General features: G+C 28.9%; 3 protein-coding genes across 3 annotated transcripts; 1 reads left to right on the forward strand and 2 right to left on the reverse strand.

Moving 5' to 3' along the window:
• Window positions 1-119: 119 nt before the first annotated feature.
• On the forward strand, window positions 120-3,167 carry LOC114423470 (mitochondrial import inner membrane translocase subunit TIM22-3-like). The gene is made up of 5 exons (XM_028390233.1): window positions 120-1,065; window positions 1,671-1,735; window positions 1,868-1,940; window positions 2,344-2,397; window positions 2,811-3,167. The coding sequence occupies exons 1-5, from the start codon at window positions 900-902 to the stop codon at window positions 2,930-2,932; spliced, it is 480 nt and encodes a 159-aa protein (XP_028246034.1). The 5' UTR covers window positions 120-899; the 3' UTR covers window positions 2,933-3,167.
• A 236-nt stretch (window positions 3,168-3,403) lies between these two features.
• Window positions 3,404-4,727, reverse strand: LOC114423469 (probable long-chain-alcohol O-fatty-acyltransferase 1). The gene has a single exon (XM_028390232.1). It carries the CDS (start codon window positions 4,649-4,651, stop codon window positions 3,581-3,583), a length of 1,071 nt encoding a protein of 356 aa, XP_028246033.1. The 5' UTR covers window positions 4,652-4,727; the 3' UTR covers window positions 3,404-3,580.
• Window positions 4,728-16,457: 11,730 nt separating this feature from the next.
• On the reverse strand, window positions 16,458-20,347 carry LOC114423472 (disease resistance protein RPM1-like). Its single transcript, XM_028390235.1, has 2 exons — window positions 17,323-20,347; window positions 16,458-16,734 (listed from the first exon to the last, which is right to left on the reverse strand). Exon 1 carries the CDS (start codon window positions 20,072-20,074, stop codon window positions 17,354-17,356), a length of 2,721 nt encoding a protein of 906 aa, XP_028246036.1. The 5' UTR covers window positions 20,075-20,347; the 3' UTR covers window positions 16,458-16,734; window positions 17,323-17,353.
• Between the last annotated feature and the right edge of the window lie 625 nt (window positions 20,348-20,972).

Here is a 20,972-nt window from a genome sequence, read left to right on the forward strand (position 1 = left end):
TTGTGCAACTCTTGCTCTTGTGTACACAATTCACTTCACTACCAGCTGAATGAAATATTAATTCAATACTGACATCTATAGAACACCAATAGTTTTGGTATTCCTTGTAAATATTTAGCACAAGACAAAGAATTTTAGATTTATTGCAGAAGTCACTGGCATGACTATCGAACAAAATAAAATCAATTAGAAGCATACAGTTCCTAAAATAGCAAAGCTATGACAGTAGACAAAAAGAACTTTTATATACCAATACTAATTGAGAGAATTGGTTTCAAAATTTTCTTTTCTTGACTTAAACTGGAATCTTACCATAGAGATCTTCTGATCAAGGCATAAGTGTAACTGTAAGTGTCAGTCACACAGGATCTAATGTTCTTATTTGAATTATTCGCATGACCTTTGAGGAGATTGGCTTTTTCACTTTATAGCATAATCCGTTGCTTAACAGCAAAGAACACAGACATTTCCTCTGATTTCAGCTATCTTGTAGGATGACGACTTTGCATTTTTGTAGATTTATCTAGCACATCAAAGAGACAGAAAATGCCCATGCATATGAGGAAGAAGTGGTCGAGGGGCCACTTTTTATTAATACATTTCTATAAGAATGGTGATATCTTTTGTATCTGCTAGCTGTAAGAGAGATTTTTTTTTCAAGAAAAAAGGGGAAAAAATCTTATTTCGTTGGTTTCTATACAGAACTTTTGTTTTCATATTATAAAGAATTTGATTATCGTTAATAACAATGAGGATTGCATAACTGACATAGTCAGAGAAGGACCTTGTGTTCCTAAGCTAATTAGTAATTGTGAATAACAGTGTTGATTAGTCGTCGTTGAAAGAGGTAATGTTGTTAGTCAAGAGCAGGGTAACCCCATCGTCAAAACTCAAAAGTGATGGCATCGGATGCAACAGTTAATTCGGTTAGTGAGGTGAACAATGCTCCCAATCCTAGAAAATCTGAAGGCCCTTCCTCTACTCCGTCTCCCACCACTTCCCTTCTTCTCTCCGCCGCCACTAGCACTGCTTGTGGCGCCCTCACCGGCTCCCTTTTCGGCTACGGTCCTCTTTCTGACTTGAACCTGCATGCGCTTTATGTTTACTTTTTTGTGATGTTATCATTTCTTTTTCCTGTTTTTTTTTTTCATATTCTCTTGTTTGGTATGTTAACTTTCTTAGAAGCTGTTCCAAAGGTACTTTTATTGTTGTTTTTCAATTATAATTAGAGTTTCACTTTGGTAATTCACATAATAAAGATTTTTATTAATGGTTAGAAAGTAAAACTTCTATTCTGACAGGAGAATAACACCAAACACACTTACAGAACTGCAACTGAATCTAAATTTTGTTCTTAATCAAATAGGCTACAGGGAATTTGCACTTTGGAATTGATTTTAAATGGATTTATTATAGCAACCTCTGAGAAAGTTGGAATTTGGTAGTATATGCCGTTTTGTTTATATCCTGTACGTGATCAAGACGAGATATATTGCAGTAGTGCAACCTCTCAATACCCTTATACCCAAGTTTTAATTCTACACATTAGAAAAGCACCTCTTGTTTGTGCCAATAATCTTTGTGGTAAAATAACGTGAATTCTTAAGTGTTTGATAGTTGGTCAATTTTTCAGTTCATGTTCAAGGATGCTTTCGATGGGTCTGTTTCAGGTGCTGGATTGATTAAGAAGAAAGGCTTTAAAGGATCCTTTATGGAAGCAGGATCTCAGGCTAAGGTATATTATAAGAGATCAATGTTGTTTATTTTCTGCCCCACTTTTTACTTTGTGAACTCAACACTTATTTGAACATGTCCATTATTTTTAACTTATTAATAATCCGTTTTTATTTTGTCTTCTCTTCATTAGACTTTTGCAGTTCTATCTGGAGTTGATAGTTTGGTTGTCTGCATCTTTGGAAGACTTCGAGGAAAGCATGATGGTATAAAATATTTAACATCAATGATATGTGTTTGGTAAAACTAACAGATAATAAATTGATTGGAAGTTAAAAAGTTAGTTGGAAACTAATAAACTAGCTAATTTAATTAAAACTATTTGATAAATTAGCAGTTAAACTAACTGACATGTATAAAATGACAATACAAGACCATAAAAAGAAAGAATTATGATAAGATAGTGTACAAATGCTCAATGAAGAGCTTTTCAAAAAACACTAACAAGATGCTATAAGTTAATAAAATAGGTTCCTTTATCAAAGAGGTCTAATTTGGTCAATCAAGCTTTTGATTTAGTCAAATACTTTAGAAGCTAACTCAAAAACCGTTCTCACTTGTCAGTATAATGTTCTCTCACTGATAATGTGATTACTTTCACATCTGCAGCCATTAACGCTGGGCTAGCTGGATGTTGCGCTGGTCTTGCTACAAGTTTTCCAGGTATCCTTTCTTTTAATATATAATTGATGAATTGTCACCCTTTACTTGAAAATTTTATTAACTTGGTCACTGCACCAACTGAAATTAATTAAGGATAGAAGTCATTCTAATCTGCCTATTTTGACTAACCCTTTTCTCAAACATACGAATTTTAATTTGTCTTTCATTGTTGATATCACCGTATAAACATAACCATTCTTGCCAAGAGCTGAGACAATTTTATCTCCACTTTTGAGGCTTATTACTAGACTCCATTGTCCAGCAAATCAAAACATTGACCCACAATTGACAATGCATTTCAATCACTTTTTTTCTTTTTTTTTGTAAAAGTACTCTCTCTATATATCTATGTAATTTCCTTTTTTTTTGTATGTTTTTATTGTTATTATGACTCATCCTTTAGGATTCTCCAGGTACACCCCAAGCTCTTATACTGAACTGCCTCACCTATGGGGCTTTTTCTTTTATGATTGAAGGGGTAACCAAGAAACGATCAGCACTTGCATACCCCATGTCCAAGAAAACAAGTGCATAATTCCTACATCTCATTGAGAAACAGGGGTATGCTGCTTTTTTTGCATCATTAAGATAAGGTGTATAGCATATATATATGCACCTTTCTTTTGCCTTTCTTGTAGCCTTTATGAACAATTCTAGAGATAATAGGGGTGATGTACGATACATTGTAACAAGGACATGGCTTGTTTGTATGCTATTAATTTCTGATCGAGTTTCAAATATGGCATGTTGATTGCACCATATGTTCTTTATCCGTGGTTTCAAATATGGCATATCTTGAGCTTGTCTCATTCTCATATTGGTTTTAACAAGATCTGCAGCAGATCTTAATATATTAGTACTATGTCTATGTATTATTAATGATTTGAGCTTGCTTATTGCACGTTAAAACACATATTCTTTATAGCAGCATTTGCTAACTATACACATTCTCGTCAAATTTGATTATTCTATTCAGTAAAGGAATAGACCATCATGAACTAATCGGTTTAAAAGTGTGATAATAGTAATACCACGATATTTTTAGACTTTTGAATTGCACATATTTTCTGTTTTCCATTATTGGATCACACTCATTATTTTCCAAATTTAACATGTCTTATTCTACAACTAAACCGATGTTTTTTTTTCACACATAAAAACATAGTAAGTTTAGCAATTCACCCTAAAGACTTCCGTATATGTATGGTAACCTAGAATGAACAACAAAATACACCAAAATTTCATACTCTTCAGTGGCCTTCCGATCCACACCATTCCTCAATAGTTGAGGAAAAAACAACCACCATCCTGGGACTGCCAAGATCACCACCATGAGCGGCCCCGACACAGCACGGTGCAACCGCCACCCACGATGGAGCATCGCCTTCTTCACAACCACCTCCACCACCGTGCACATACCTTGAAGCACAAAAAAACACGTTACTTCCCACGTGGGAGGCACACGTGTAAGGTAATAATACATTAACTCATGCATAAGTCCTGACACAAGGAACGTGGTCAACATGGCAGTTGACGTGGCACACAAGGGACCGACAAAACAAGTAGACATACGACGTACGGGGTCGTATATGGTGGGGCGTAGAATACGAGTAATAATGAGGTTCCATCTACGACCCCAGAAGTCTTGAAGGGACGTACAAAGGTAGGGTTTGTTGAATAGTGGCTGAATCTCAAAGCCAAGAACAGTTTGAACCAAGGCTGCAATAAGGACTAACACAATCTCTAAGCCAAGGTACAAGTAACAGTAATAGAGGACTAACATGAAACGAGGGTGCAGGTTTTCTTTATAATCAGAAACACGTATGATCAAGCCTAAAAGAAGCACTTTTAGGGCCAAAAGCCATTTTGGCTTTTGTGTGCTGTTGGTATTAATGTTTACATTGGTTGTAGGGTGTTGTTTGAGGTTGATAGGGAGGGAAGCTATGAAGATGAAATGGACAATGTTTGGGGATGATATTAGGGCAAGAGGGCCTTGGTTGAATGAGAAAAGGAGGAGCTTGAAAATGCCAAGCCAAACAAGGAAGAAGGAAGTGAATCCAACTAAGTTAGGTGAAGAGAGGCTCAAGGGAAGAATGATGAAGATACAAAAAATAGGGAGGAGGGAGAGAAGCCTCAAGAAGCCTTTTGGTATTCTAGAAGCTATGTAATAACAATAACAGAGACATAAGATTGCTGAAATCCATACCCTGATGAACCTTTCAATTTCATCTCCCAGCATCTTCTCTATCTCCATCTCCCTTGAATCTATGTCCTGAGTGTGAGTAAAATGTCAATGAAAATGATATATATATGGCTAATTTTTTAGATCTAGATCGGTGGGTCTCTAATACATTTTATTAATCAAAATGTGATATTGAAGACTTTAGGCTGGAATTAATGATACTATATGGTAAATAATTGATGTTATATATTATAAAATTTATAAAACCATACACACAATATATTATATCGGGAGTTAAACGACTGGTTCAATATACAATATTATTCCTTATTACTAATGCCTGATATTTCCGTTTTAATTGTTAACTATTGAGGCCGGAGAGACAGAGGGGTCTCTTCTATGATTAGCCGAAGTCCGAGACCCTTTTCTCTTTTAGATGTTTTATAACAATTTTTTAGGGAGAAACGATGTCTTCATTCAAAATCAGAGAAAGTATATAAATTAAAAGGATACTTATAAGAGATTTACTACTTATCTATTTAAGAAAATGAATAAAAACTTAAACTTATGATTTCGCAAATGTGATGCTTATTTCACTATAGACCAATCTTTTAGAGCTGAGACATGTTATTATTATTATTATTATTATTATTATTATTATTATTATTATTATTATTATTATTATTATTATTATTATTATTATTATTATTATTATGTATTGGTGGAATGTTGTTCAATTGGAACATTTTTTGGTGTTTTTTATGCGTCCTTTGTACCCTTTAGAAGTTATTTTTTGTGCTGCCTTTATTACATCTCCTCATGATTTATCTCACCCTTTTGTGCGTACTAGTATATATACCCGTGTAATGTATGAGCATACTGATTTATTGTAGACTATCAAGAATTGTAATTATTATATGATTTAATTTGAAGAAAATCTAAGTTTACATTTTATTGTTGTGCTGCAGCTTAGACTACTAATCATGTTTCAAAAAACATGTTTCTCCGATACAATTGTGTTGCATTTGAGCTTCCAATACTAGAAATCTTACATGGACTACAAGTATCATAATCTTGTTATTTCATTTGATATTTGATATATTACCTTGAATTTAAACTTTCTTATATAGATTACATACAAATTCAATTGTTGTATTAACTTGTTTTAAAAATTGTGCTTATACTCTAAAAATGTAAAATAACAATTCAATATGTGTAAAACTATTTTAAATAATTGAAGTACTAATACATGAGTAATATAATTCACCAATTGAATATCAAAGCTAACCTGATTGTTGAAATTGTATTTCATAGTCTTGCATTATGGAAATTCAATCTTGTTGTTCATATAGATTGTCATACATCAGCAAATTATTGAATATATTTGCACTGATTAATTTTATGCAAAGAATTATTCAAGTTTGATGATTGAGGAGAATAATTTGCATTTATGACTGATATTTGTTATAAGGTAGAGAAGTGAAATGTCTTAACAGTAGCTTAGTTCATTAAGTGGAATGTTGTCTGGAACCTATTTTGGATCATTTGACAAAAATATTGTTTTACATTGACACTAAGAAACCAAATAAAAAAAATTTACCATTAGACAACGTGGATAATGATGTTTTACTCCAACTTTTGTTGTGTATATAGTATACATGTTCAACTCCTATTATTTGATAACAAAGAAAAATATGACATGAATTTGTTTGCACAAAATTAAAATGAAAAAAAGAAGAAGTTATATATCATTATCAACTGATGAAATTGAGATTGCATCGACATGTTTGTCAGGTAGAGTAAGTTCCATTGACATAATACTTTTAGTATTTTATATATAATTTCTATCTTTGCAAAAACAAAAAATTCTTCCGGTATATTAAATATTAATATTCTTACTTTCTTTTAAAAAATCATTTTATATTTTATCTATTTTTTTATCTTTAGTAAAAAAGTTACTCCCCTTAAATTAAGTATAGATTTTCTTACTTGCTTTTAAAAAATAATCTTTAGGATAGTATCCGAGTTCGACTGAAATAATTTTTTATCAGACTTTGTTTATCTCCGTTGAACTCTACATTAGTCCGAGCCTCTTTCCTATGATGAATTGGAGAGGATTAAGACTGGAAAAAAGTCACCTTAATATTTTATATTTGAATATATAATTTCTCTCTTTAGTTGAAATATTCCTCTCATTAAATTAAGTATAGATTTTCTTACTTGTTTTAAAAATAAATTTCATATTTCTTATTACATATGTTATTTCTATATTTAAGAAAAATATTCATCTCCACAAATTAAGTATAAATTTTGTTACTTGTCTTAAAAATATCATTTTCATATTGTGTACATCATTTATTGGGAGAAGAAGAGGAAAGAAAAACTCCACCTCATAAATTTACATATAAATTTTAGGCATTAATTTTAATTATTCTAGGTATTTTAAATAAAATAAAATATTCAATGAATTAGTTAAGTGGAAAGATAATAAGCAAGAAATAAACCAAAAAAAACATTTACATTAATCCCATTAGTTATATTTTATTTATATTATTCTGTAAAAAAAATTATTAGTATTCTCCTTATTAAATAAAACAAAGTATTCAAAAAGTTAGTTAAGTAAATAAAGAAATAAAAAATACATTGCAAATATTATAAAAATGAATTAAAACATATTCTTTTATCATAATGATTTTTATGTTCGTTTGTCTTAAGTAAATTGTTCATGCTCATGAATTAAGTGTAAATTTTTTCTACTTGCTCTCATTACAAAAATGGTTCATCCTCGTGCTTTATATTTTACATATATTTTATATTTAATAAATTTACATATACACAATATAAAAAAAGTTAAAATTTGTCCAAGTATTTTTTTAAAGAATTTACCTATATGAGTAAGAAGATAATAAATAAGAAATACATCATTTGCCTATAATTTGAATTTAGATATTAATTTTATTTATACTTTCTATGTTAAATAAATAATATATTCAATAAATTAGTTAAGTGATAAGATAATAAGCAAGAAAGAAAAAAATATTTATACAATTCTCATTCATTATATTTTATTCATATTCTCTATATTAAATAACACAAAGTATTCGAAAAATTAATTAAGCTAAAAAAGAAAGAAAAAACATTTATATTATAATCATTTAAAAAATAATTAAATATCCCAACACTTTAATATCATATAAAAATTATAATATAGTATATTTTCTTTCTAGAAAACTAAATTTTAAGACGATATAAAAAATTACATAACAGAAAAGTCAATAATGTTTGTTTAAAGTGGTTTAAATTTAAAAGAAATAATTATTTTCCTAAAAAAATTTTACTCTATTTTTTCATAGAGAAATTAATAACCATAATGATTCAAATTTCTCTTAGTTTTATAATTAAATATATATATTAATTAGGAAAAATTTTCCTCCTCACAAATTTATACATACATATATATATATATATATATATATATATATATATATATATATATATATATTATTTTATTTAATAAAATCATTTTCTTCTTTTATATTTAATATATAATTTCTATCTTTCGAAAAAAGAGTTTTTTCTCATATATTTATTTATTATATTTACTTTTTATCTTTAGTAGAAAAGTTACTCCACTTACATTAAGTATAAATTTTGTTACTAGCTTTAAGAAAATTATCTTTAGGACAATATCCAAGTTCGACGAAAATAATTCCCTATTAGACTTTATTTATCCCCCCATTAAATTCTAGATTAATCAAGGTCTCTTTTCTCTGATTAATTGGAAGATTATGACTAGAAAAAAGTCACCTTAATATTTTATATTTGAATATGTAATTTCTATCTTTAGTTAAAATATTCCTCCCCAAAAATTAATTAATTATATTTACAAATATATATTTTTTCAATATCATCAGCTTTCGTATTTCATCATTTTTTTAAAAAATTTACTAATTAGATTTAAAAAAATGTAGTTACTAGACTTTCTTACTTGCTTGAAAAATAAATTTCATATTTTATATTATATATGTTATTTTTATATTTAATAAAAATGTTCATCTCCACAAATTAAGTATAGGTTTTGTTACTTATCTTAAAATCATCATTTTCATATTTTATACTTAATTTACTGGGAGAAGAAGATGAAAGAAAAATCACACCCGATAATTTTACATCTAAATTTTAGTTATTAATTTTACTTGTACTTTGTATCTTAAATAAAATAAAATATTCAATGAATTAATTAAGTGAAAAGATAATAAGCAAGACATAAACCAAAATAATATTTACATTAATCCCATTAGTTATATTTTATTCATATTTTTTCATAAAAAATAGTTTATTTGTATTCTCCATATTCAATAAAACAAAGTATTCAAAAAAATTAGTTAAGTAAAAAAGGAAAGGAAAAAATACATTACAAATATTACAAAAAATTAATTAAAATATATTCTTTTATCATCATGATTTATATGTTTATTTGATTTCAAGTAAAAGTTTCATGCTTGTGAGTTAAGTGTAAATTTTTTCTACTTGTTTTCATTACACAAATTGTTCATCCTTGTGTTTTATATTTTACATATTTTATATTTAATAAATTTACATATACACAATATAAAAAAAGTTAAAATTTGTCTAAGTATTTTTTAAGAATTTACCTATATGAGTAAGAAGATAATAAATAAGAAATGCATAATTTGCCCATAACTTGATTTTAGATATTAATTTTACTTTTACCTTCTATGTTAAATAAATTGAGATATTCAATATATTAGTTAAATGATAAGATAATAAGCAAGAAAAAAAATATTTACACAATTCTCATCCACTATATTTTATTTATATTCTCTATATTAAATAACACAGAGTATTCAACAAATTAGTTAAGCTAAAAAAAGAAAGAAAAAAATATTTATATTATAATAATTTTAAAAATGAACAAAGATCCCAACACATTAATATCATATGTTGATTGCTTTGGTGAATTTGTTTATGGACTAATTGTGTAATACTTTTGAATGTTACATTAACTAGCATATGTAACAAAAAAAAAATCTAGCTTGGCAATGAGCTACACAAATAGTTAATATAGCAACATCCACAGTAAAGTCGTCATGCAGTCCCTTGAAGATGGAGCTGGGCAATGAGACTGACCACATGATTTCCAGCTTTCTTTATTGAGAAATGAGAACGAAAGTAATAAATATAAGGAAAGAGAATTATAGGATGTACATTAAGGCATTATTAAAAAATGCAAAAGCTATATTCATGAAGGGACAAAAATATGATAGAGACCAACTTTTTGTTTAAAGAGAGAAAACTCTATTAATCAGACTAGTCAAAATAGTTTAATATATCAACATGCACAATATTTGACAATTGAGGAACAGCCTCTTCTATCCAATAATTATCCTTAGACTAAAAAGTTAAAGAAGCCAAGGCATCAACCTCTTTGTTACCCATTCTTCTTGCACACAACAAACTCAGTTAGTCATTTTGCTGCATAATTTAGCTATTGAAAGTCACATGTAATCACATCAAAATAAGAAGTAAGATTATGTGAGAACCTCTTATTCCAAGCCTGTGAAACCTCTTGATAGTTTGTCTCATAAATAACATTAATGAAATGCAAAGTAGCAGTCATCTCAATGCTAGGGCCTCAGCTCCCTGAATATTGTAAGAATGTGGAAAGAAATGAGTAGTTGCAGCCAAAATTTGGCCTTCATGATATCTAAATATGACTCTAGGTCTTGTGCCAAATCCTTTCCTAACTTCTGCATGAAAATTAGCCTTCATGTGGGTTGGTTCAAGTGCCTTCTACACAATTTTATTGTTGGATCTTTCTTGATTAGGATCCTCTGGTGGGGGAAGCCTTAGTCTCTCTACATTATACAAAGTTTGTTCCACTGCCACATTATTTGGTTAAAAACAATATCTAGTTCACATAGACCAATATACTAGTGAATGAATGAAGATATAACATCATAAATGTGAAAAAAATGAAGATCGAATTTATATTAGATTGGTATTTGCTATATAAGTTGTATCCTAAGTCATGAAATGAAAGAGGAAGGAAAAACTTGATTCTTAGACCAAACCTTGCTATTTTGAAAGGGAGAAGAGAATGATGTTTCTTCATCGGACACAAACACATGTTGGCAAAGAGAAGAGGGACAAAGACAAAGATTCCCGCAGAAGTTCAAAAGAAAAGAAAATGAGATACTTGAGATAAAAAAAAGGACAAAGGAAGAATAAAAAAAAAAGATGAAGCAAGAAATGTGCTAGTGGAGACTTAAAACTGTCTCCAAAAGCCTCTAAAAGATATATGATTTTGTCTTCCTGTGAAGCTAGTAAAATGAAAATAAAAGATTAGAAACATAAGCAATATTGTGATGCAAACACTTCTAATACAAATCATCAAATAAAGAATATCAATCTTCAGCAATGAAATAATTAGCAAAAAAACTATGCATTAAAAATATCAAATACTGAAAAGGAGATGAATTTTTTCTCCAAACAGTGAAAGTTTTATGATATCTTTGCAGGAGATAAATAAATGAAACAATTCACTCTTCCTTATTTTACAATCAATTTACCATAGAAATTTAAGCAAATGACAATAGTCCTAACCATCTAAACTTCCATTTTCATGGAAAAAAATCTACTCAGTCCACCAGCACCATCTCCATGGATAATGATATTTTGCTTGCAGATGTTTGTTTGTGAGTTGAAACATCAAATACCATCCACAATCGAACAACTCTAATTATGATTTTCCAACTCTCATTGATCTCAACAACTAAGTTGTATTTGTTAGCCATTTTTAACGATAAAAAACTTCAACAAAGTATATCTAGAATGCAAATCGATTATTAACAAATGTAACATAACTCATACCTCAGTTTACAATTATTTATAGAGGAACATAGAAGAGAAGGATAGGCTTAACCTTTGATGGGAAGACAAACGATTTTTTCAAATTCAAATTCAAAAAGGAGCATATTTACAGTATTCAACATTTCCTTCTTCAATCAAACATACAAATGTTGTAGAAAAAAATTCAGCTATCCTGACCTACAAAAAAGCCAAATACATGATACTTGAAAGACTTTGACTCTCCTTCTCTGTTGTGACTTAGTTGTTGTAGGTGTCTGAAGTAAAAACTTTTGGGTCATCCTCCCAAAAATTGTCATTTGATGTGTGATGTTACTCTGTTACACACAGCACACAGAGTATGATATGCCTACAACCTGTTATGTGTTGTTTCTCTGTTATGTGTTGGTAGGGAATGCATTTGGCGTATATGAAAAACTGAACAATGGTAGTAGCTCCATTTTTGTGCAGTTGGTTTTCTTCAAACCAAAAAGGTTATGAAATGGTTTTGTGCATTTGTGCAAACCGAAAGACTTATTCATTTGATTATAGCGTGAAATCGTTTCCCTCAAATGGACAATTGTTTCAAAAGCTTTTTTTTCTTCAGAAAGTGCAATTGTTGGATGTACGTGATTTGTTTGAAGCCATGGATTTAATTCGTGAAGAAGCGAAATAGTTACAATTTTTTTTTTTAGCAAATACACCAACTATTGACACGTATCTTTTTTTTCAATAAAAATAATTTTTAGATCCTCAAATGTTATATATATATATATATATATATGAATGACAAAGAAGATATATTATAACACATTCACACTCCAATACATGCATATAACATAAAACACACAATGATTGTAGACTTTTGAATTGCACATCTTCAGATGTTTATTATTGGGTGATCACACTCATTGTTTTCCAAAATTAACATGTCTTATTTATTAGTTTGTAAAAATATATCAATACAAAAAAAACATCTCTATTAATGTATAAAAAATTTTGTGTTTTCTTCTATTAAGTGCTTACCAAAACTTGCTTTTACATGTTGGTCATTGTGAAAGAAAAAATCCTCATGCTTCATAACCTTTGAAAACACATAACTAACTAGCTACTTTTCTTTTTAAAAAACTATAAACTTAACTCAGATTTTGAGGTTGTATTCTTGAATTTGATACTTGAATGTATCAAGTCCAACTATTGATTTTATAGTAAACAGAGAATTGAGGAGACTGATAGAGTTTGAGTGCATAATATAATGAGTTACAAAAAAAAAAATAGTTTGCCTAAAAGTCATTTTTTAGGTTTTGATGATTAAAGTAATACATCTAATATTAAATTGATTTTTTTTATTTTAATAGTTTTTTGGTTAAATTTATTATTAAAGTAAACAAACTAGAGAACTTTTCTTTGTTTTTTTAAAGCTTTTATCATAATAAGACATCATTTATTAAAAATATTGTAATAATTTCACTTATAAATCTAAATATTTTTATTAATTTATTTTTTAAAAAAGTAAATACTTGACTCCTTATCTGATTTGTAGATTAGCATTATTGAAAGCAAAAATTAATTCACATACCAATGTCTAACTTTGTTAATTTCTCTAAGTCTCTCTCTCTATCTATGTATTCCTAAAATTAAATTTATGTTGAATGCACATCTAAGAAGGATTTTTTAAGAAAGAATTTGAGTCATTTAAAGTTTAGCAAGTTCATATTTAATAAAAAAAAGGATGTTAACTATTGGAAGAAAAGGAAGTAATTTAATAACTTTACTATATATATATATATGTATATATATATATATATATATATGTATGTATATATATAGTAATATCATGTTGTATAATGCTAAAAAATTACTTATTTATTTTTCTAAGATCACGAAAGAGATTTTCTTTTTACTATATATTGGGATTGATGGTTAAAAGTAAATAGAGGTTAAAATAGTAGGGCAGAATTTGTCTTAAGTTATAAAAGCATAGCATATTTTACTTATCATATGCCTTTTTTAAATTACTAGTAATTAAAATAAAATGTTCACATAGTGTATTCATTTGAAGGTAATTACTAAAAAAAAATATTTTTGTCATTTTTTATTAATTAAGATAAAATTTAGTTAAATTAGAAGATATCTTTTTATCGATGATGAAAGATGGTTAAGGGAGTCGACTTTTTAAAAAAAATATTTTTTTTGTGAAGGATATTTTTTAAAAATTATTAAAAAATTTCCTTATAATAATAATATCTTTTCCTTTCATTAAATTTAATTAATATAATATTAAAAAATTAGTTTTGTCCTTTAATGAAGAAAAATGTCAATAAAAGTTAAAGAAGAATGGATTTGAAAAATAAATTGGAAAAAAAGAAAATATAGAAGAAGTTGTTTGATTAAGTTGGAATTACTAAAGTCCCATTTATTTTACAATTAAAGTTCATTTTTTATATAAAAAATTGATAGTGAAATTGTTATTATCAGCAAAAATTGTTTTGTGTTGTTCAAACTTATACCAAAGTATTATGATTTATTTGATTTGGAATTTCATGTGTACTTTGAATGTTAAAAATATTTTTTAGTTTCTACTTTGTGTAAAGTTATGATATTATGCTTCTTTAATATTATTTTATATATTATTAAATTGTTACATATTAATTTACTAAGACTAATTACACATAATAGTTTAATAACCATTGAACCTTAAATTAATGTCTAGAGTAATTCAATAACCGGTCCAATTTAAAAAATATATATTTTAATTGTAAAATAAGTAAAATACTTTAGTGTCCATTTAATCAAATAGCATGTTCTATATTTCCTTTTTTCCTGTAATTTATTTTTCAAATTCATTCTTCTTTTACTTTTGTATGATTTTTTCTTCATTAAAGGACAACTAAAAAAGTATGATAATCATATTAATTACATTTAACAATACTAATACTACTAATACTACTAGTCTACTAATTATTATTATGATCATTATTATTATTATATGGCAGTTGTTTAATATTTAATTTCAAAGACCTTTTATAAAAAGAAAAAAAAAACTCTTGACAAAAAAATTCTTTTTTGAAAAGTCATTCTCCCTTGACCCTTCTTCGTCAATGATAGGAAAAATATATTCTGAACTAACTAATATTTATATCCTTAATTAATGAAAAATATAATAAAGATCATACTTTAACTAGTAAATACCTTGGTATGAATACACTATGTAAAAAATTAAATTTAATTGTTAAACAAATGAGACTTTAACTTCTATATAACCAAACATCTCATTTCATTTTTTTCTCGTTTCTTTCAAATTCATTATTTTTAACTCTTTATTGAGTCACTTATATTCGACCACTCTCTCCAATAGTAAAAGTGAAATCATTTCCATGATCTTAGAAATAAAAATTAAGTAGTTATTCTTCAGTGTTATAAAATAACATCATATATATATATATATATATATATATATATATATATATATATAATAGTAGAGTTATTAAATTACCTTCTTTTCTTTGCAATAGTTAAAATTTTCTTTATTCCTTTAAAAAATAACCCCACTTTTTAAAAAAACTCGATTCTTTCTTCAAAAATAATATAAAAAATTCATCTTAGACGTACATTTAACATTAAATTTAGGAATACATCTACATATAAAAATTTACAAATTTAGACAAAGTAAATTTTAGTATGTCAATTAATCTTTGTTTTTAATAATACTAATTTACAAAACAGATAAGCAATTAATTATTTAAAAAAAATTAATGAAAATATTTATATTTATAAGTGAAATTATTACAATATTTTTTTATAAATGTTAGCTAATTGTGATAAAAGGTGAAAAAAGAAACAGGCAAAAAAAGTACCTCTAGTTTAATAAAGCAAAATTGTTACTTTAATAGTAAATTTAACAAAAAAAAGCATTAGAAGAGAAAATAAATTTAATATTAAATGTGTTACTTTAATATCCAAAACCTACTAAGTGACTCTTAAGCCAACCAAATTTTGTGTATCTCATTACTATGCACTTAAATTCCATCATTCTCCTGAATTCTTCACCTACTATGGTTAGAAATAGTCATATAGACACATTCAAATGTCATATTTAAGAATCCAACTTAAAAAATTTGAGTTATTTTTAGTCTTCAAGGAAAAAAAGTAGCTAGTTATGTGTATCACCATATATTTATATTTACAATCATATTTATGGCCCATTGATTTGTATAAATTTTGTTTTCAGGTGATCGATGATGAATTATATATAACCAACTATACCTATTCAAATAATTAATGTTTGCACTTTTTGAGAGGATGTTTGCACTTGTTAGTTTTTAACTTGTAGCAATTGTTCAACTATATGCAATGGCATACAGCTCCAAAAATCACAAATTTCTTGTTATTAATTTACCCTATAATTTTTCTCGTAAATGAAGCTCCTAGTAATGCTTTCATTTCAAGTTTCATTTTTTTTTCTTTTCAGAATAATTTTAACCATATGTGAAAATTTTAGTTTTATTGATAATTTACATATATAATTAATATGATTTTTACAGAAAATGGTCAACATTCGATCTATTGTCTTCAAAGTGCTTAAAACAATGCACCAAAATTGTATCCATGAGACTCAAAACTAAAATGCTTGCAATTTTCTTCAACTTAGGTGATTACCGGTTAGACTTTTACAATGAGGGTTTACTTGAAAATAAGAGAATAAAAAAATAACAGTAATTGAGAATTGATAAAAGCATTTGCAGAATGAGTCATTGATCATTAAAAGATTGATAAAGACTACAGAGTGTTATTTCTTTCAAAATTTAAGTATAACCACAAAGACATCTTTATAGAATAAAATGATCGACATCCTATAATTAGAAACAATATTTATACCATAGTCGCATTAGAAAAATGTTGCATTGTTACAATAATTTTAGTGTAGTGAATGGAAGCATCCACGAGAAAACACTAGCAGAAGAAATTTTATCAAAATTAAAAAAAAAAAATTCTCCTCATCCAGAAGTTACACAGTGACAACTTGTTTTTCTTCTCATTCAGAAATAGAAAACAAATTTCAATGATTACAGTCTGTGAAAGAGAAATTCTCATAACATGGTGCAAACATGATGTATCTAAGAAGGCACTGAATAAAAAAGCCAAATGTCTTACATCACTACCATTAATTCAGAAGTTTTATCACTTTGCTAAAGAAATTAAGATAGGTCCACATATTCTGTTTATTTGGAGACTTGAAGGAACAATGCTGAATTCCAAGGCAGTTTTCATGATGAATATCAAGGCTGTTGTTGAAAAGGAGCATGCAGAATAAACAAACAAAAAAAATGCATATACTTCAAATTAAAGAGAGGGTATGAGAAGCAAAAGCATACAAAATACTTTAGGAATCAAATAAAACGTATATGTTAAAAGCTAATATCATTTTGAATGAAAATTTCTTGAAGTGAAGAAATCGTTTCTTGTTGTTTCTTCTTCATGGGAGTAAATTTATATAAAAATGAATTTTTTTTAAAAAAAAATTATATTTTTTAAAAAAAAATTATATTTTTTTAAAAAAAATTATATTTTTTAAAAGAAACTGTTTCTTAAAAATAAAAAATAATATTGATATGATACATAAATAACCTTTAACACCAAACAATATCATAATTTAGTGAAATAAAAAAAAATTATAAAAAAAAATTTCTTACATTGAATTAAAATTTTATATAAATTTTTGACAATAACATAATCCTGAAGATCAAAAAAATATTGTGAGAAAAAAAAATAACTTAAAAAATCCACTTAATAAAATTTCATTTAAAGATAGGGTAAAGAGTTGACAATTGCAATAACATTTATATTCAGCATAAGAATAACAAAACACTCACTTTGAAAGACGGACTTTTTTCATTCCCACTATCATTCTATTATCCATTGACGACGTTGTCCTCTGTTGAGATTAAAGCTTTCTTTAAATTCATCTGACATATCAACACAATGGAAAACCTTAAGCTTTGGTAACTTGTCAATACCACGAGGCACCTCTGTCAGATAGCGAATAAATTTTAACTTGAGCTTTTCGAGAGAAGGCAATGCTCCATCTTCAATAACGATGGATTTCAATGGAAACAAATGTAACAGTAGTATTTGCTTTAGGTTCGGAAACCCCCTGTTTGGAAACTGCAAAACTTCACCATCGTATGCATAATTGATACTAAGGTGCGTCAAAATTGGTAGATCTTTAAGTAGTGGCAATGGATCATGTGTCAACCGCGTGGAAAACAAGGACAGCGTAACAAGATTTTGGAGCTTGCCAACCCAGTTTGGTAACTCCTTTAACTGCCCCCTAAGACGAACCTTCTGAAGTACAGGTGCAAATACATCAAAATGCAAATCCAGGTTCCCATCTCCATCTGCAGAAATATATAACTTCTCCAGGTGTTGCATCTTGTTTATCAAGGAGCACAGAAAACTTTTGAATCTTGACTCAACTTTTCTCAAGCCCAACACCCTTAATTGTGTAAGTTTTTCCAACCCTTTTACTACTTCTTCTGTATTATAGCTTATGTCCACTCCACGTAGTGTTTGTAGGGATGTTAGATCTCCAATGCCACTATCCATTAGAAACCCATATTTATTCAGAAGGTGTCTTAACTTCTTAAGCTTGTAGATCTCTCTTGGCATCATACACACACGAGTTTGTCTTAGATCCAATGTTTCTAGGTTGTGAAGCTCACCAATTAATTTTGGAAGATGAACTATGTTTGAACATCTGAAGCTTAAGTACCTCAAAAATGATAAATCCCCCAAACTTTCAATGGGCGGAACATAATCATACATTGGAGCACATTCAAATTGAAGTACCCTTAATAACATGTACTTTGTAGGCATACTCTTCACCAAGGATTCTGACAATTCTTCATCACTGAAAACATGAAGTGATCGAATGTTCGAGCTTTCAACACTTCCCGTAGAATTGTTGGAACCAGATGCTACTATTGTTAGGTGACGAATCATCCCACTTTTGGACAAGTTCCCACGCTCACTAGCAGAATGGCAAAAGCTTAAATCTTGATTCTTCTCTCGGATCATTTCACGTACTACGTCATGAACACGACACCTTTTAATTTTGCCACACTTTGTAAATGAAGATACTTGAACCAAACTTCTTTGGATCAACTCATTCAAATATTTTTCTGCCACTTCTTCTAAAGTCTGTGACGCTTCATCAGATTTGACAAACCCCTCAGCTACCCATTGCAGAATCAATCTCCCGCACTCAACTTCATAATCTTCCGGATATATTCCGAAATACAAGAAGCATGGTTTGAGATGGTAAGGCAAATCATAATAACTTAAACCCAAAATCTTTGTCACGGGAGTTAATTTGGGATGCTTTCCTAATTCTGAACTTAGATTCTCACTAAATCTTTGCCATTCACGTGCATCTCTACTTTTGCGAGATAAAAGGCCACCAGTGGCCACAATAGCTAGTGGTAAACCTTCACACTTTTTAACAATTTCAGTTGATATGCCCTTAAGATTGTTTGGACAATGCCCATCTAATTCAGATCCAAATGCCATTTTACAAAACAATTCGAAAGATTTGTCATCAGTTAAAGGTTGCAACTCATGCACTTGAACAAGAGAAGATGTCCTACAAGACTCTGCAACCTCACGGTGCCTGGTTGTGATTATTATCCTACTTCCATTTTCAACATCAACTAAAGCAAATTTCATTTCCTCCCAAAAATTTTCATTCCACACGTCATCAAACACGACAACATAAATATTGCAGCTCAAGTGATTTCTCACCTCATGTATCAACGATGCTTTATCCATTGTAGAATAAACACTCTGAGAAGGATCCTTTCCTTTTTCTGCTTCCAGAAACTTGAGCAGCGCTTCCAGAAACTTGAGCAGCAATCCTTCTATGGTGTATGACTGAGACACTGTGATCCAGACATGGCGAGTGAAGTGTGTCTGGACTTTGTCAAAAACTTTCTTGGCAAGAGTAGTTTTTCCACTTCCTCCCATTCCTACCACAGAGACAACAGTGAGCTTTTCCCGCCCCTCTTTCAACCATCTTTCCAATGTGTCTCTAGGGCTGTCAAAGCCCACAACCTCAGCCTCCTTAAGAAACATAGGAGCCATTCGAAGGTTGTCAAACGTGATGTTTTGGGGTCCTCCAGAAGATTGAATTTGGTAACAATCCTCACTTTTGTTCCTCTCCTTGATCCCACGAAATTCTGATTTCACGTCCTGGTTCATGTATGCAAATTGAAGACGAGAGGCCGTAGTTTTGACGAAATCAATAGCCTTACAATGTAAAGATGCACATCCAGGATCATCAGCAAGCTGCCTTTCCTCATGGATAATGTATTCATCAACGAGATCTTCCATGCAAAAAGATGTTTCCACCAGCTGCTTCACCTTTGCTTTGAGACCATCACGTGAGTTGCCTTCTTCAGCTGCTGCCATCTTGTCCACATCATGAATCATGGCTTGAATCCCATCAAGTTTGTCTTTCATGTCTGCAGCATCTTTTGGAACCTCCATGACTGAATTCACTGCTTTCTTTAAGGGTGGAAGCAAATAATCAACAGCCAAGGACACTGCAATTTCTTGCAATTTCTCCATCTTAGTATAGATCTAGTTTCTGCTATTGTTATGTGTTGAGAGTGAGATGAGAAGAAAGTCAACTGTGTCTTTCAAGAGGAAGACATTCACTTTCCCTTGGTCATTCTTTAGTGTTCAATTATTGAGCAAGCTGCACGGGCATAGTCAATGAGATTCTCTTATTGCTGATCTGTTAATGTAAGTAAACAAATAAAAGAATTAGTGAGGAGCAAGTTGCAGGAGCGTACCCAATGAGATTGTCATTGTAATTTACCAATAGAAAAAAAAATGTCACACTTTTGGAAATACATGTAATTCTGAGCATCTTTTAAAATTTTTCTTTGTTTCTTTGACAATGGATGTAATTATTTTGCTTACTTTCTGGGTAGAATTTTACACTGGACAAAACTTAGGAAGAAAGGAACTAAAATATTCAGAAAGGAACTAGAATCATTTTATGACTTTCCTTTTTTTTTTCCTTTTCTACTTTACGATTTCTTAAATTATTTTAAAATTATTAGGACTTCAGAGTCAAATTATTAAGTTATAAATTTTTTTCCAGACTTTAAATTCAAAATTCATAAGATATCCTATGACTTAGTCATTTTTGCTATTTATTTAAAATTTACCCCTAGAGTATAAGTTAGAAAAAGATTACGCTTCGTTTGCCCCAAAACTTGTATATATTTTCACATTTTTGGTATTGCTCTTTAATCCGAATTAGAGTTTTAGTTTGATAATCTATGTTAACTTTTAATGCAAACTTTTATTATGTTCATTATTGAAATAAATTATAATTTTGATTGGAATAGAATACCACAAGTACCTATACAGTGCATCAACTTGTCCTTTTGCTGATAGGTATATAGTATGAAATTACTAAGTTTGCGTAGTCCTAAGCTTAACTAATATTTACGTG

This window comes from Glycine soja, chromosome 8, assembly GCF_004193775.1.
Source record: "Glycine soja cultivar W05 chromosome 8, ASM419377v2, whole genome shotgun sequence".
Classification (NCBI taxonomy): domain Eukaryota; kingdom Viridiplantae; phylum Streptophyta; class Magnoliopsida; order Fabales; family Fabaceae; genus Glycine; species Glycine soja.

Coding starts and splice junctions, on each gene's coding strand:
- LOC114423469 (XM_028390232.1), bottom strand. CDS start 4,651: ATGGAGATAGAGAAGATGCTGGGAGATGAAATTGAAAGGTTCATCAGG.
- LOC114423470 (XM_028390233.1), top strand. CDS start 900: ATGGCATCGGATGCAACAGTTAATTCGGTTAGTGAGGTGAACAATGCT. Junction 1,736..1,867: donor AAGCAGGATCTCAGGCTAAG/GTATATTATAAG, acceptor TCTCTTCATTAG/ACTTTTGCAGTTCTATCTGG. Junction 2,398..2,810: donor TCTTGCTACAAGTTTTCCAG/GTATCCTTTCTT, acceptor AGGATTCTCCAG/GTACACCCCAAGCTCTTATA.
- LOC114423472 (XM_028390235.1), bottom strand. CDS start 20,074: ATGGAGAAATTGCAAGAAATTGCAGTGTCCTTGGCTGTTGATTATTTG.